This window comes from Monodon monoceros, unplaced genomic scaffold, assembly GCF_005190385.1.
Source record: "Monodon monoceros isolate NGI ecotype Baffin Bay Population unplaced genomic scaffold, NGI_Narwhal_1 Super_Scaffold_19, whole genome shotgun sequence".
Classification (NCBI taxonomy): domain Eukaryota; kingdom Metazoa; phylum Chordata; class Mammalia; order Artiodactyla; family Monodontidae; genus Monodon; species Monodon monoceros.
The window spans coordinates 5987144-6004030 of record NW_021703775.1 but is presented as its reverse complement, the minus strand read 5'-3'; the positions used below and the strand labels follow the sequence as shown (position 1 = coordinate 6004030).

General features: G+C 42.1%; 1 protein-coding gene across 1 annotated transcript; it reads left to right on the top strand.

Annotated features, from left to right (window-relative positions):
• The first annotated feature begins 2020 nt into the window (after positions 1–2020).
• NMS (neuromedin S) lies at positions 2021–13300 on the top strand. The gene is made up of 10 exons (XM_029232857.1): positions 2021–2186; positions 5526–5581; positions 5876–5914; positions 7548–7571; positions 7670–7723; positions 9470–9544; positions 10584–10619; positions 11206–11247; positions 12215–12264; positions 13145–13300. The coding sequence occupies exons 1-9, from the start codon at positions 2111–2113 to the stop codon at positions 12251–12253; spliced, it is 441 nt and encodes a 146-aa protein (XP_029088690.1). The 5' UTR covers positions 2021–2110; the 3' UTR covers positions 12254–12264; positions 13145–13300.
• The last annotated feature ends 3587 nt before the right edge of the window (positions 13301–16887 follow it).

Here is a 16887-nt window from a genome sequence, read left to right as displayed (position 1 = left end):
TCTTCTTATAAAGACACCAGTCCTGTTGGCTTAGGGCCCCATCCTTATGCCATTTAACCTGAATTACCAGCTTAAAAGCTCTATTTCTGGGCTTCCCTGGTGGCACAGTGGTTGAGAGTCCACCTGCTGATGCAGGGGACACGGGTTCGTGGCCCGGTCCGGGAAGATCCCACATGCCGTGGAGTGGCTGGGCCCGTGAGCCATGGCCACTGAGCCTGCACATCCGGAACCTGTGCTCCACAATGGGAGAGGCCACAACAGTGAGAGGCCCGTGTACTGCAAAAAAAAAAAAAGCTCTATTTCCAAATACAGTCACATTGGGGGTCAGGGTTTCAGCACAATTCAGTCTATACCAATGTTGTTGAATAGTATCAATGCAGATTTTTTTCTTGGATTTTCCTTTTCCCATTTCTGAATTATTATTAAAATTAATTTATATTTTTATCCTGAATATCTGAGAAATAATGAGCACAAAATATGCAAAGGAAACAAAATAAATTTGATACAAGTCAGTTATCCTATAGGTTTATTTGAAAAATGTATGTTTATGTATAGAGCACTAGTTCACTGGTAGACACAGACCAGATGTTCAAAAAGTACTTGTTGATTGACATTTTGTAGAACTGCCACAAATCTTTGCTATTATGTGTGTGTTTTGTGTCTAGAATGTCCATTTGTGTCCATAATGTCCATTCAATAAGACATAGATAAAACGTTTATGTTCAAAAAGCAATCATTCACTTTTTTTCTTTCATTCAGTAGAGACTTGCTGTTAGGCAGTGGGTGTATTTTAATACAAAAGACATCATCTCTCTGTGGTGTTTAAAGGCCTTGGTTATTCTCCTTGAACCAAAGTGGTAAATACTGTAATAAATAGAAATCTCTATTTCTTGCTGGCTCAAAGAAGTAGGCTAAAATTATGGCTATAGCTTATAATTCCTGCTCTGTTATGAATTAGAAATTTTTTGGCAAAATACCACATTTTAAGTCATAAATAAATAGCCCATTCTGAGCAACTTCCACCAAAAATTATTCTCCTAATCCTTAAAGGCAAAAATTAAAGATATGCATGGTGGAAAAAATCCTAAAGCTATTTTGCATATGCTGTATATGTTACACTTTTTGCAAGTCAGCTCACTTCATTCTTTTTCCTTCTTCTTTCTATCTCATATCCAATCTTAAGGAGGCTCTTTTTAGAAAAAATTAACATATCAACTAAAATCCCACACTCTTACTGATGTGACCTTGGGTTCAAATCCCTTCTCTGCATCCTTGATGGCTTGGTGGCTTTGGCAAGTTCCTTAATCTCTCCCAGCCTCAATTTCTCCATTCATGGAATTAGGAAAGAAATACATTCCTTATAGGTTTTCTGCAAAATTACATGAAATAACCTATGTGAAATCCTAAATAGGACCTCAGTAGATGGAGTAATTTTGTTATTACTATCAAACACTGTCATATTTTCTTGAATACTGATTAAATTTGAAATATTTAACTTGTTCATAGAAATGAATCTGGAGAAACCATAAGAAGTGTAATTCCTAACCATAATTAATTTTTTAAAAACCTTAACTGAACTTCTGAATTTCTTCTAATTTTGTATTCAGGATTCCAAATTTCATTCTCAGATGCACCAAAGACTATAAAACATCCTTTGTTAATGGTGGAGAATAAACAGCTTCTTATAAAACAAGACTTCATCATCCAAGAGTTTACAGATTTATATCCAGTGATTTGATTTAAAAAAGAGAAAAAGCCTTTTTTTGATTCAAAAAAATGCATCTCAAACCACTATAGAATAACAATTATGACTCTCCAGTTTTTATTTTTATTGCTGGGTTGAAAAAGGTGACTCTACAATGCCTACACCAGGAGGATATAATTCTACAAATAAGGGCCCAGCACGACATTTACGAGAAAAGCCGAGTCCTCCTGTGCAAAGCTAATTGGTGCTCAGCCAATGGGCTTCAGGGCGTTGCAAATAAAGGCACCTTCTCCACTGGGCTGGCCAGACGCAGTGTTGTCTCTGCCTGTGGAACTTCGGGAAGTGCTCAACTCCTATCCCAGCAGAACACATCTGTGGTCAGCAAGGAGAAACCGCACTTTGAAGATGAAGCATCTTCTTGCCCAATTCCCATCCATTTTGGCCATTTATTGCTTCTGCCTACTACAGATTCCCTCCTCAGGTAAGGGGACCCCTTCAACAGACCCCAGCTGGCCTGAGCTCTAAGGAAGACTGGGACAGACCTTGACCTTTCAGGGCACTTCTGGAGGGAGTCTAGCTTGGTTCCCTCACCTACCCTCATTTCTACCCTTTGGAAATGGCTTCCATCAAAGAGGATGGACAGAGCTAGATGCCGCAGCCTTTTACCAAAGGAGGTTACTTCCCCCTGTGGAACTGCCTTTAAACAGCTCCTGTCCCAGGGCTGGCCCCAGGATGTGCCGCCGAAATTGTGAGGAATATGAGTCGGGGGAGGACTCCAACGTGTTAGCCATGTGTGCTCTTGGAATTCTGAAGAGATGAGAGCAGAGACGAGCTTAAAGTCCCAAAGACTGAGGATTGAGGAACAGTTGGAGAAGGGCGGTGTGGGAGCGGGCATAGGGAAAGGGAATCTTCTCCTAGCTTCTCCTGTGGGCCTGGCGGGGAAGGTGAGGGTGTTGGGTGGGGGGGCAGAGGCCCAGGGAGCGCAGCTGAGGCCCCATGCCTTCCAAGGCTTGGGCGCTGTCCGAGGTGCTGACCGGACGCGGGTGTCTCTTCACCAAATTCTGAGTACCAGTGCTTTTGTAGGGAACAGGGGTTTCCTGTAGGGAACAGGGGTTGGGTATGGGGTCCTTAGTCGAAATTTGTTACCCATCTCCAGGTAACTCGCTATATGATGCAGGATGAGGTGGAAGCTCCAGCTGGAAACACAGATTATTTCAAAATTTTAGAATTTTCCATTAGAATTTTGGTTTCAGGGAGTAGAAAATCTTTGAAAATATATTCAAACAGAAAATATATTTGAAATAGCATGCTTGTTTTGCCATGTCCTGTAGTGTAATCACAAAGCCTAGGCATTGCAAGGAACCATGGAGGTCATCTAGTTTAAACTCTCAGGAGAGCAGGGATCGCCTCTATGATTTCCCTAGTTGATTACTTTCACTGACACCCAACTCACAACCAGCCAAAGTCAGCCAGTAGCTGCCTCCCCTGGTTTCCAATAGAAACTTGTTTTGGAAATTTCTTACTACCTTTTATTTATCTGTCTATATATTTATATCCACCTCCCTCTTTTTCCGATTTAATTTTCTGTTCCCTGAGGATAAGGTCCCTATGGTATTTATCATTATAGTGTTAGCACAGAACCTCTTAATAATTCCTTATAAGATTGGTTTGAATTTCTTTTCATTTTTGAATAGCTCCAATCATCACAAACTTCTTTACACTGAGCTGAAATCTGATCACATGCAACTTCTAACCACTAGCCCTAGTTCTGCCCTTTGGGGATATACAGAATAAGACTAATATTTCTTTTTTTTTTTTTTTCCGGTACACGGGCCTCTCACTGTTGTGGCCTCTCCCGTCGTGGAGCACAGGCTCCGGACGCGCAGGCTCAGCGGCCATGGCTCACGGGCCCAGCCGCTCCGCAGCATGTGGGATCCTCCCGGACTGAGGCACGAACCCGCGTCCCCTGCATCGGCAGGCGAACTTTCAACCACTGCGCCACCAGGGAAGCCCAAGACTAATATTTCTTATGACAGTTCTCAAACCAGTTGATGGCAGTTAACACACACTTCCTAATTTTTCCCTTTGCCAAAGAAAACTGTGCTCAGTTCCTTTAACTCACAACAAATCCTATCATTTCAAGTAGGACTATTACCTTTCAAGGTTGGGACACAATCTTTTGAATCCAGCACAAGATTGCCTCAGCTTTTTCTTGGCTTATAGTGAGATGGCAGGGAGCAATATATAACTCAGTATTTTTTTTAAAAAAATACTACTCTTGAGCCAGATATTCCCTGTCTCAGATTTTTAAAATCTAAATTCAGGGTCTTATATTTATCCCATTTAATTTCATCTTCTTAGTTTTGACATATCCCGTTGATTCTTTCAGTTGCAGTATTAGCTTTTCCTCCAAGTGTTGTGTTACATGCAAATGAGATGAAGACTTCATCTAGGTCAGATAAAAGTTGGCCGGTATAGGGTTCAGCTGCAGTACTTACTCAGCTCATTACCAGTAGCAACCTTCCCCATATCCCTATTCCTGAAGCGTCTGACAAAGAAGAGAGACAGGTATCCGTATTTCTTAAAAGTTCCAAGAGTGACTCTGATGCACATACTTACTGACACCATCTCTTGATATCCTGTCCTTATATATTCCAACAAAATATTACCAAAAGTGGGGTCCAGCTGCTCGCCACTCAAAAGCCAATAAAGAGGCAAGGTTGGTGGAAAGGAAAGCTTCCTTTATGTCAGGTGCTGGCAATAAAGCGGGGTGGACAAAGGCCTGTCCAAAGGCCGACTCCCCAGCCACGACCCCCCCAAAAAATCAGTGGGCAAGAGCTTTTATAGATGGAGGGAGGGGGCTACTTGCAGAAACAGCACAGTCAGCTCTGACGGTAATCTTGAAATTGGCCATGTGGTGGTCTGACCAGCATCATCTTGATTGTTTTAAGTATAGTTAATCTTCAGTTCTCGGGTCGGGTTGTTCCCATTTCCTAGAGGCCAGTTCTCAGAATTGTGGCAGCTTATGTCATGGCTACAGCCTGGTCAGCGTGTAGTTAACTTCTTCCACCTGATGGAGGTTTTAGTATCTACAAGACAGCTCACAGGATATGGCTCAGAATATTATCTATAGCCCTTGAGAAGGAACTAAAGGTCCTTGACTTTGCTTACTGACTAAACTATTTTTATTTAGTCTTTTGGGAATGTTTTCTTTTGTTTCTGCATTTTCTCACTTCTTGGATTAAACTTATCTTTTGGCTAAAGTTTTTCTACAGACAAAAGGCAGGAGGAGGACATGAGGGGGCAAGGACCATAGGGCTCTGCTCCATTTCAAAAATACAAATTAAGTTGTTAACTAGGTAATTTTTTCCCTCTCTCCTAACTTGCTAACTCTTGTGCTGCTAACTCCTGGTAAATAAAAAACCATGCAATTTTTAATTAACTTTGGTACAAATCTCAGATTTGCTAGTGGTAGGTAGAAGTGTGTTTTCTTTAACAATCCTTTTAACAACATGGTATTAATAGAATCGCTGTGTGCTCTTCATGGTAAAGATTTAAAAGTTAATGCTGGACTTTCCTGGTGGTCCAGTGGTTAAGAATCCATCTTGCAATACAGGGGATGCCGGTTTGATCCCTGGTCGGGGAACTAAGATCCCACCTCCTGCAGGGCAACTAAGCCCACGCACCACAACTAGAGAGGAGCCCATGTGCTGCGACTAAGACCCGATGCAGCCAATAAATAAATAAATATTTTTTTAAAAAAAGTTAACGCTACAACCTCTTTTCTCCTAATAGAGATTTTTATGATTTCTCACAATAGGATTTCCTCGACCTTTAGCTGATCCTCCAGATGGCTTGGATATTGTGAAGCTTGAGGTACACCACTGTTCAGTAATGTGAGATTTTTATTTAGCCTTGGCCTTGAAACTATCAAGTGGATAACGTTCACTTGAAACTATTTTAAGATCAGATTCTTGGCTGCAGCAGAAACGCACTGTTTTCATTTTCATGGCTTCATTTAAGTCATCTTGGGAGTTGTGTTGAAATTTATGGCCACTGTGTGAGAAGATAATGCAACGTTCATAAATGAGGCAACTTTAGGATTTAATTTTTAATTCTATTGATTAAGGGATTTGTACTTATCTTTGATTCATTTTCCTCATTTTTTAGCGGCTGGCATATCGGGCAACTCTTTCTAGACAACCTAAGGTAAAACAATTAATATACATATGGTAATTCTTTTATTTATAGCAGTGCACCTGCTTACACCATAATTGATATCTGTAAATAAGCACACTCTTCTGTTACCTGTAGGAGAATTCTGCGTGCACGTGTAAGTGTGTGTGTAAGAATACAGTTATAGGAAATAACGAGTGAATCTCCTAAATATAAATGACCATCATCTGCATTCTTATAAGGATCGTAATCACATATACATATCATATACGTGATCACGTATACATATCATATACGTGATCATATACGTGATATATCAATCACGTATATACACAAAATTACACGTCAGGTGGGGATACGGTATTGATCCAAACAGACCAAATTATCTGCTCTCATGGAACTTATATTCTAGTTGGGGAAGTAGTCTCCAAGATAGATAGATAAAATTTTAAAAATATTTTTTTCTCTAAAAAGAAAAAAAAAAAATAAAGCAAGGAAGGTGCATATGAAATCTTGAGAGTTGGTGTTCATCACCTGGAAAATCATCTTCAAATTCCTTGGTTATTTTGTGGGGGGGGCTTGAAAAGTAATGGTATAAAGTTGATGAACATGATAACAAAAATATATTGCCTACTGGGCAAAAATATTTGCCCAATAGGTGTCCAGAACACACACACAAACACACACACACACACACACACTTCTGTGAACAGATGCTGACAAAGAGACCGGAAGTTGTAAAAATAGTAAATACTTTCTGCTGATTTAGAAATGGTGATCATAAAGAAACAGAAAGTTAATGTCCACTGAGCCTCTGCTATGAGTAATTTTCGTTCATTATTTTGTGTGTCTGTGTGTGTGTGTGTGCCCATATTCATGTGGGTACATGTACACGCATAACAAAGAGAGAAAGAGAGAATATGTAAGTATTGGTTACTGCAGAAACCCTCCACAAAGTCTGTAGGAAGTTGCTCACAGCAACAAAATTAGACATGTTACTAACAACTTTCATTTCTGTCTTGATTGGAGTTTGAGCTGATTCAACAATGTTTAGATGTAAATGAGATGAGATCAATAGTAACGAGATATTTACAACATCATTCACAGTACCTCTCTGAGTAGGATATGCTGCCAGTACAGCTTTTCCTGGGCTGTCATCCATGCAGACAGAACAGGGTGGTGCTCTAACAAGGATTTACAAATTAAAAGCTGGACTTTCTGCAAGAACAGTGAAGATTCATGTAGAAAGCTTTTAGGGAAAAAAATTTGGTCAATATGAACCAACCCTAAGAAAACTGAATTATAGGGTATGCCCAGCAGCAAATTAAAAGTTGCAATCGTTATTTTATCCCACCTCTTAGTTAGATGGCTATCTGGGAACTGATTAGGGTATTGCTTCGATGCATCATAGAGTATGTTTTTCCCCTGAAGACTGAAAAGGTAAAATAAGATTAAGTTTTAAAATAATGATATCGCTGGCAACTTTCCTTTTGGCAAGGTTCTGCATCAACTATAGTCTTATTAAGCTTGTATAATGGATTTCTTTTTAGAATGCCAATTTATTTCATAATATTCAGGTAAATCAGGAAGGTCCCCGGTGTAACTTCTCCTGGAAACCTGCCCCAGTAAAATTCCATGTGACTTACCCTCATCATTTTCTTTCCAGGATAATCAAGACATATACAAAAGGGTGAGTACCACCAGCCTAGTAACAAGAGCATGCAACTACCACATTTACAGCAAGTGATGCTTAGAATTAAAATCAACCTTTTTTTCCCTCTTATTTAGTTTTTATTTCATTACTCCAGAACTCAGAAGCCAACGCATCCAGTTAAAGCCGGGGTCAGTATTTTATCGTAATCATCTCTCTGTAAAAGTCATTCTCCTCTGCACGCCTTTGTCCTTTCCCGTTTAATATATGCAGATAAGTAGAAAAACAGGGGCCTTCCAGAAACTCTGGGTAATAGCTTTCTAGGTGCTTTTTCCTGGGGCTGCAGGGATTCTCTCTCTCCCTTTCTGGGGAAGGGGTTGGGGGAGGTTGACAGATCTGAAAAGCTAGAGAATAATTACAGAAAAGGAAAAATTAGTAAGAAATAACTTTTTATTATGCACTTAAACAGATGTACAAGAAGCCTGGTAAAGACTGAGCTCTATTTACATTGCTCCATGTTACCTTCTGTGTTTTAAATTCTGAAAAGCGCTTTGTGAAGTGTGAAGTACCACATTCTCAATAGTGACCTGTGGGTGTGCATCTTTCGTCACTGTCACAGTGTGTATGGGCTGTGGGAATAAAAAGCATCGCCTCTAACTCTCTTATTATAAATTGGAGTTACCCTCAGGAACAGATTGTTGAAGTGAATTTCTGCAGGGTATGATTTGGAGAATATTGGGAAGGTCATAGAATCAATCCAGTCAGAGTGATTGAAATTCTACTATTAGAAAGTCACTTGTTTATATAGTCAAGGCTTTCCAAGTCTTCAGAAAGATCCTTAAAATAAACAAGTACCAAGCAAAATGTTTTTCCCTTTGAGGCAAAGACACAAGAGTAGTATAGATTTAGTACTGGGGATCGGGTAAGGATGGGAATAGTATCAGGACAGGCCATGGGCACTGCAAGTTGAGAAGGGTCAAAAATGGAAGGGAAAAGAGAAAGACAAATACCATATGATATCACTTATATGTGGAGTCTAAAATATGGCACAAATGAACCCATCTACAAAACAGAAGCTGACTCACAGACATAGAGAACAGACTTGTGGTTGCCAAGGGGTGTGGGGAGTGGGGAAGAATGGAGTGGGAGTTTGGGGTTGGTAGATGCAAACTATTACATTTAATAGAATGGATAAACAACAAGGTCCTACTGTAGAGCACAGGGAACTATTTTCAATATCCTGTGATAAACCACAGTGGAAAAGAATATGAAAAAAAGAATATATATATGTGTATAATTGTCACTTTGCTGTACAGCAGAAATTAACACAACATTGTAAATCAAATATAGTTCAATAAAAAAAGATTCTTTCTAGCCTAAAAAAGAAAAAAAAAAGAAAATGGAAGGGAAAAGATAAACTCCGTGTCTGTGACACGAATTAACTTTTACTCTGAGCTGAAATACTCAGGGAGGATTCACAGGACTAGATAAGACAGGGTATGTATGTCTGAGTGTGTGCGGGCAGTCACAGATGAGACATACAGGAGAATAAAATGAATGGGGGCGGTGGTTATGCATGCTGCCCTTCCACCTCGTCCCTTAGATAAGGAGAGCACACCTGGGGAGCCAGAGAGGATCTTCATGGAGATGCTTATCTGGGACGATGCACTCCACACTAGAAGGACAGAATGTTTGGGATTAAGGCAGATACAAGTCTGTTTTACCCTAAGGGAATATTTTTGAGTGATGTGTTGGAATGAAATGTGCTAGCAAGGCAAGCGGTTCTTTATTGAAATCATAAAATTTCAGGCTTAGGCTTGGAAATGGATTTTACTCTGAAAATTAAACCCATTTGTAAGGGAGTGAGCAGACAGGAATGCACATAGCCCTGGGCCTGGGCCCGGTGCTGTCTGACCCTCACCGTCTCTTTGCCGCAGTTTCCTCCTGTGCATTCTCTAATGCATCTGGCTGCTAAGCTCGCCAACCAAAGGATGAAAAGATTTCGGCAGCGCGTACGTACTTTTTCCTTCCACCATATTTTTATGCCACTAAAAGTTCACCTACCCGTGGTGAATGCCTGTTGTCCCCTTTGGGCTCACTGGTGTTTTCTCCTTGTACAAGCTCCACACGGTGGCTGCAGGGCAGGGAATGGGGGAGAGGGGCTGTGGTCCAGCTCTGTGACCATGGGCTCCTCCTCTGCGCTCTTCATCTTTTCCCATTTTAGTTTTTGTGTTGTTTTTTCACTTTCCCTGCCCCTTCCTCTTCCTCCCCATGACATGGACACTTGCCTTGATCATATACTCTGCTTCCCATTGTCAAAGCTCTGAAACTAACACAACATTGTAAATCAACTATACTCTAATATAAAATTAAGTTAAAGAAACAAAAAAATTTTTAATTAAAAAAATTTAAGTTTAGAAATGACTAGTTTCAAAAATAGCTGAACCTGTTCAAAATGTCCATCAAGGTTTTGTTGCGTGGTAGCAGAACAAAGAAACAAACACAAATTTTTGGACACTGTGAGTCCAAGTAGGGTGAACGACTCGTTCCAGTTTGCCCAGGACGTTCCTATTCCTGGGTTTAGCTCTGAAAATGCCAAGACCCCAGAAAATCGCTCACTTCCTGAGAAACCCTTTGGTCATCCTAAGCGCAGGCCACAGTTTGCTTGGATACTGGTGTCAGACTTCCAGGTTGAGTCTGCCTCCACCATTGGGCCAGACCCACAAGGAAAGATGAGCTGAAGAAGCTGAAATGGCATATCCTTGAAAATCTGCCTAAACCAGGAGTCAATTTCAAGTCGAGGCTATTGGGAAGAAGAAGCAAGTTTAACATTGTCCTGGACCCTAAGGGTAACCCGACCAAGAAAACACACTTGCCTTCCTGAACAGACAATTGTGATTGGCTCCACGGTTAGCTGTTTTCTTGAAAGGCATTCTGCATCTGACTTCCGGCTACCTTAGAATGGAATCAGGGAGGGGCAGGGTCACAGTACACTGCAAGCCTCGGGGATGAGTTTCCTATTAGATGAACCTGGGCCTCATTCCTTCACAGGATTCCGGAGCTGCTGCAGAGCATCTTACCAAGAAGGTATGTAAGCCCTGAGCAAGCACCACCCCCCAAAAAAGATCTACTTCTCAAAGACAGAAGGATGGGGGAGTGCTTGAAGCCAGGCCACCTTGCAGCCCCTTTAGATCACTTCTGTAAAGAACTGGCCTCACACTATACCCTAAAATTCTCTGAGGCTGAGCATCTAATTTTGGGTTTTCCTGGGCTTGTCCTGGAGCAGAAAGGAATCATGGAGCGATGCCCTTGGACGGCACTATTTCGTCTCTGTTCTTCCAGATGCGTCACCTGGGGCCATCTGCCCCTGGAGATTTGTTTTCTGGCTCAGGGGCCCACAGGCCAGTTGTGCACACTTGGGGAGGGGTGCAGCATCTGTGCTTCTCCAAGTTGACCGTGCACCATGAACACCTGGGACCTTGTTAAAATTCAGATGGCTGGGCCCCAACCCGAGATTCAGTGGGCACCTGAGATTTTGCATTTCTAACAAGTCCCCAGGTGTTGTTGATGTTTTGGATCTGGGGACCATACGTTGAAAACCACTAACATAGACATCTTTGAAAGACCTTCGGCACAGCGTGGTTGCATAATGGTTTGTGTTTTTATGTTGAAGGATCACACTGCCACCTTGGAAAGACCATTTTTCCTTTTCAGGGTAAAGCATATTTCCTCTTCTCTGTTTTTCACCCCAATTCTCTCCTACCGCCCCAATTATGGAGTTACTGCAGAATGAGCCCAGACAGGCCCCCATGGCGAACTGGTGAATCATTAGGGGAACTTTCTCACCCTTCCTTAGGGGGATGACTCGATGCTTGGAAAGGAAAGGGTCCAGCGGACACGGGCTGCGCGCACCAGGGCTCTGGGAGGAGCTCTGGGGCGGGAGGCGGGAGTTCTGCTGATGGACAGACGCACGGGCCAACCAAAGTCGGAGTCCGTGTTCCAGAGCCTGAAAGTCCGGAACGCACGGGCCCGATCACAGTGGAAATAGGAGTCTAGGCGTCCTTTTCCCCAGGGAACTTGGAGCTTCTTGCAAAGGTCACAGAGTCACAGATGGTTCCATCTGCATTCTGTGGTCATTGGTGCTAAGAGATGCTCTGCAAAGATCAAATACGATCGAAAACACTGTACCTGACACTCTCCGAGGTTTACAGAGAATACCATGTCCTGCAGGAAGCAACCTGTTTAACTTGGCTCAGTCATACTTTCCCCAAACCCCCATGACATCCCAAGTACACATTTTAAATCTGCATGCCCTACTAGTGGTTGTTTTCTGGAAAGTACTTGCAGAAACAGTGGGTCTCCATGATGTCTTTAGGATGAGAAGTCCTGTGATGCGTTGTTTAGGGATCGTCCTGCCACATAAACAGAGGCTAAGGGGTGGAGTGGTGGGGTGAGGGACAGTGTCAGGGCCATAGGAGCAGCAAGGGTCCTGGAGCACTGTCCCAGAGGATCCACAGAGTAGCAGTGACTGGGGCTCCCCAGGTGAGCCCCCAGGGAAGCTGCTAATGCCTCAGTTAGGAGAACAGAGCCTTAGGGCGTAGAGAAAGGATCTGGAACCAAGAAAGAGATTCCAGGCAGTATGGTCTCAGTACTGTAAGCTGCTCCTTTTTTTTTTTTTTCAGCCAAGGAATGGAAGAAACCTTGACCTTAGCACCTGGTAGGATCGTCCAAGGCCAGCCTCATTGCAGCTCTTCTCCTCCAAACAAATGTTATCTGTCTGACGTGGGGCAGTGAGAGGCAACCAGAGGGGTGATAGTTCCAAGAAAGGGAGGCCATGTGAAACCCCTAAGGGGTTCCTCTGCCCCCTCCCTTTCCTGCTCTCAGCATCACAGAGACCCCACTGCAGCCTGGCACTGTCCCAGACAATGCAGCCTTTGCTTCATGCCAGCTCTTTGCAGGTGTGTTGTCTCCAGCAGTGGCTGTGAGAGGACAGAAGCTCCACAGCTTTTGTGACTTCTCACCTGGCCCTTGTGATGAGGCAAAATCCACCCTGGCATGCTTGGTGGGGAGAAGTTCTCTATAGTGGGAACATTTCTGATTAGAACCAGGCCAGGCTGTTCCCTCCATTCAATGATGTTCTGAGACCTGGAGGTGAAATCTGGTGAGATTTCTTGGCTTCTGGCCTGTGGCAGTTCGAGTCCCTGCACATGAGCAGCTCTGGGCCACCACTGTCTCTCATGTTGATGTGGTCCCAGGGACATGAGGCCACTGTCTTTCAGAGGCATCCCAGCCTCCCTCCTGGAGCCCCTGGACCAACTGACAGCGACTGGGGCCCTGGCAGCCCAAGGTGCCTGAGAGAGCTGTCCAGATGCTGGGGAGCATAGCCGCCCTGGCCAAACTGAGAAAGATGTTCCCTGAGGCCACAGCTCTCACACTGACCTAATGGCCTGATCAGTTACAGCAACAAACCTTATGAGTACCAATTATGGGCATTTATGACATGCTAAATTGAGGTATTTTAAAATATGTTATATAATAACATGACCCTGGGCCTCATCTCCATCCTGATAATGATTCAATCTGACCTGTACATTTTTCTTTTTTCTTTTCAGAATTCAGCGGCAAAGGGAGTCTGGATCAGATGAGGCAACTGAGCATTTGTTTTGAACAAACATCAAATTTCTTTCTGTGAACAGTATTTAAAGAGAATTCTCTTGCTCTCTCTTCACTAGAATATTCAGTTGTGTAAAAAATAAAGTAGCATTGACGCAACATTTTCATTTCTTATTTCTTATCGGGTATATTTTTTAAGTAATAGGGTATGTATGATTAAAATGTGCTGGTTTTGGTGTTGTTTTATCGTGTTCCGACAATCTCGTTATTGTCGAGCGTTGAGAGCACAAGCCCGGGAGAGCCTGGCTGGCTTCAGATACTGACTCCGCTTTTTAGCTGGGGGACGGTGGGCTGGTCACTTCCATGATAAAAATAACAGCACCTTCACATCATTTTAGAGATGACTGAGGAGATGGTCCACATATGGGGCTTAGCATGATGGTACCTAGTGAGCACTCAGGGAGTGTTGGCTCTAATTACATTTCAAAGATGAGCTTTGTTACACAAATGGTACCAAAGGGACTTGCCCTATGGGAGCTGCTTCTATATTGCTGACCAAGGGCTCGAAGTTACAGCATTAAGTTAATGTATACCAACTCCAATATGATCCAGCAATCCCACTCCTGGGCATATATCCAGACAAAACTATAATCTGAAAAGATACACGCACCCCATGGCAGCACTATTTACAATAGCCAAGACATGGAAACAACCTAAATGTCCACCAACAGATGAATGGATAAAGAAGATGTGGTATATATATATATATATATATACACACACACAATGGAATATTACTCAGCCAAAACAAAGACAGAAATAATGCCATTTGCAGCAACATGGATGGACCTAGAGATTATCATACTGAGTGAAGTAAGTCAGAAAGAGAAAGACAAATACCATGTGATATCACATATGTGTGGAATCTAAAATAGGACACAAATGAATATATCTATGAAACAGAAACAGGGTCACAGACATAGAGAAAAGACTTGTGGTTGCCAAGGGGGAGAGGGGGTGGGGGAGGGATAGACTGGGAGTTTGGGATTAGCAGATGCAAACTAGTATATATAGGATGGATAAACAACAAGGTCCTACTGTAGAGCACAGGGAACTCTATTCAATATCCTGTGATATTCCATGATGGAAAAGAATGTGAAAAAGCATGTATATATATATATATGTATATATACCCACATATATGTATAACTGAATCACTTTGCTGTATGGCAGAAGTTAACATAACATTGTAAATCAACTATACTTCAATAAAATTAAAAAACTAACAAACAAAAAAATTCCACATACCAACTCCAGACTCCTCAAGAAACTGTGAGGCTCAGGCCTTTACCTTCTCAGGTGCCTCCTCTATAAATGATATTTGAGGGGCGTGGATGTATGGAGGGGCCCCGACGATACATGCCATGAACTTACACTGCACTCAGCCTTCTTTCTTTGAAGGCTCTCAAGCTTCTCATCAAATTTAAGAGTCCTCCTTTTAAAATGTCATTTAGACATCACACTTCTAGGATTCGGTTTTTATTTTCACCTTTATAAGCCTTTGCAATAAGTCTCAAGCCTATTTTCTGAAATAGAATATTTTAAGACCCCTCTGTAGACCCTGTCACAAAAGATGAGATGAGCCAGCCCACTTCCATGAGACAGTGGGCTGCGCGCAGATCCAGTGGGTGAGATAGAGGTGCTGGCCCGTAGGTCTTTCACTAAATGCCGGAGTCAGAATTCAAACCCAGGTTTAAATGGCTCCAACGTCTACAGTTCTTCACCACAATGGGCTGTCTCCCAGGGAAACGGAATCAGCCCTTGGCTGAGGTCAAGAGTGAGATTGTTTTCCTCACTTTATATTTTAAAGGCATTGGGTCTTCACAGTACGAGTTGCCCAACCACACGTGAAATTGTTTACATCAGTCCTTTAGTTTGAAACTTTGGGCCTTTAGGAGAATATGGTTAAAATAAGAAGAAAGAAAACAACTTCAAGTCAATGATGAAAGACAAACAGTGAATGTACTAAATAAGTTAGACACCAAAGTAGAGTGATTTTTAGATCTATTATGAAGAGTATCGTAGCTGCCTTTAAAATGTCCTGAGTAGGATTTATTTTTATAATTAAAATATCACACTTTAACATACATTTGAAGTGATTAAAAGCATCAGATCATAATGCAATATCAAGGCATTATTTATACATGATTTAATTAATAAAATATTTCCCTTTAGACCTTATTACATGCCTTCCATACATTGATGGTGCCATTTACGATTTGATCACACCTTCTACCCAGGGTCCCTCCATCTAGACTATCTTGTCATCATTATGTTTTCCTCTAGTGCTGGGACAGTTAATGTTTGTGAATGTTGTTAAAAGACTGATGGTTTTAAACTAAAGTTAGACTGAACTGGAAAAAAAAAAAGAGTGAGATGGGATGAGGGTACAAGGTTGAGCTGCACATGAAGTTACAAAGCTACAACTGCTACCCTCTCAGCCCTTGACTTATTAGGTAGAGATGGTATGCCTAGTGCAAGGTCAGAGTGGAGCTGGAGTTCATCATGGCCAAGGAATGCCAGAGCTATTCCTGATTTGGGGCCAAGGAGGGATCTGGATGAATTGGGGGAGGCTAAGCAGGGACCCTACCCAACCTCTGCTTGGAGTTTCAGATTCTTTTCCAATTCAACACGTTTAGGGAATTCCCTGGTGGTCCAGTGGTTAGCGTTCTGCACTTTCACTGCAGGGAACTATGATTCTGCATGCCACGCAACATGGCCAAAAAAACAAAAGAAAAACAAACAAACAAAAACCCAGCCATGTTTAGACTGTCTGGCTTTCTTAGTCTTTATAAAGGTATTTATCTTGTCTACCTCAATACCTGAAAGAAACAAATTTTCCTCGCCCAAACAAACCCCATCCAAAGAGCTGGAAAAATACGCCTTCTGGAAAGGTTTATTTTTTTTGCTCAATTCTATGATCTCTTTGTTGACTCTTGGTATTTCAGTTTAATATTAAAACCATCAATTTGCCTCAAGAGATTAAGTCACAACCAATAGAAACCCTGAAGAAGAGGCAGTAGGACCTATTTTATTTATAGCCTTAGTCTTTGCCTTCCAGACATTGGTGAAACAGAACTTAGAGGGTTGCTGTAATAAAGCAGAGTCCAGAAGAAGAGGCTTCACTGCACAGCAGCTGCAGAGATGCTAGGGCTCTGGGCAGCCGGCTGGTAGACCATATGTGTGCAGGCTCGGAGGAGGGGTGGTTGAGGGAAGAGCTACCATTTGTCATCTTCCCAGGGAAAACTCACCTTGACCTGAAGCAGGTGAAGAAGAGTGAGGAGTGTTTGTGGGAAGGAAAGCCACAGGGGAGTAATTTGTTTTTTTTAAGATTTTTTTTTTGATGTGGACCATTTTTAAAGTCTGTATTGAATTTTTTACATTATTGCTTCTGTTTTATGTTTTGTTTTTTTGGCCGTGAGGCATGTGGGATCTTAGCTCCCTGACCAAAGGTTGAACCTGCACCCCCTGCATTGGAAGGTGAAGTCTTAACCACTGGACCACCAGGGAATTCCCCACAGGGCAGTAATTTTATGCTCAATTGGCATTTAAAGAGATGGACAACATTGTAAAATGTATCTTCTTACAGGGGGAGGGTACTTCCCACTCAACTACCAGACAAAGAGACATTTTGGTAATGAAACTTGTATTACTTACAGTAAGAGACCAAACAATACTGTGG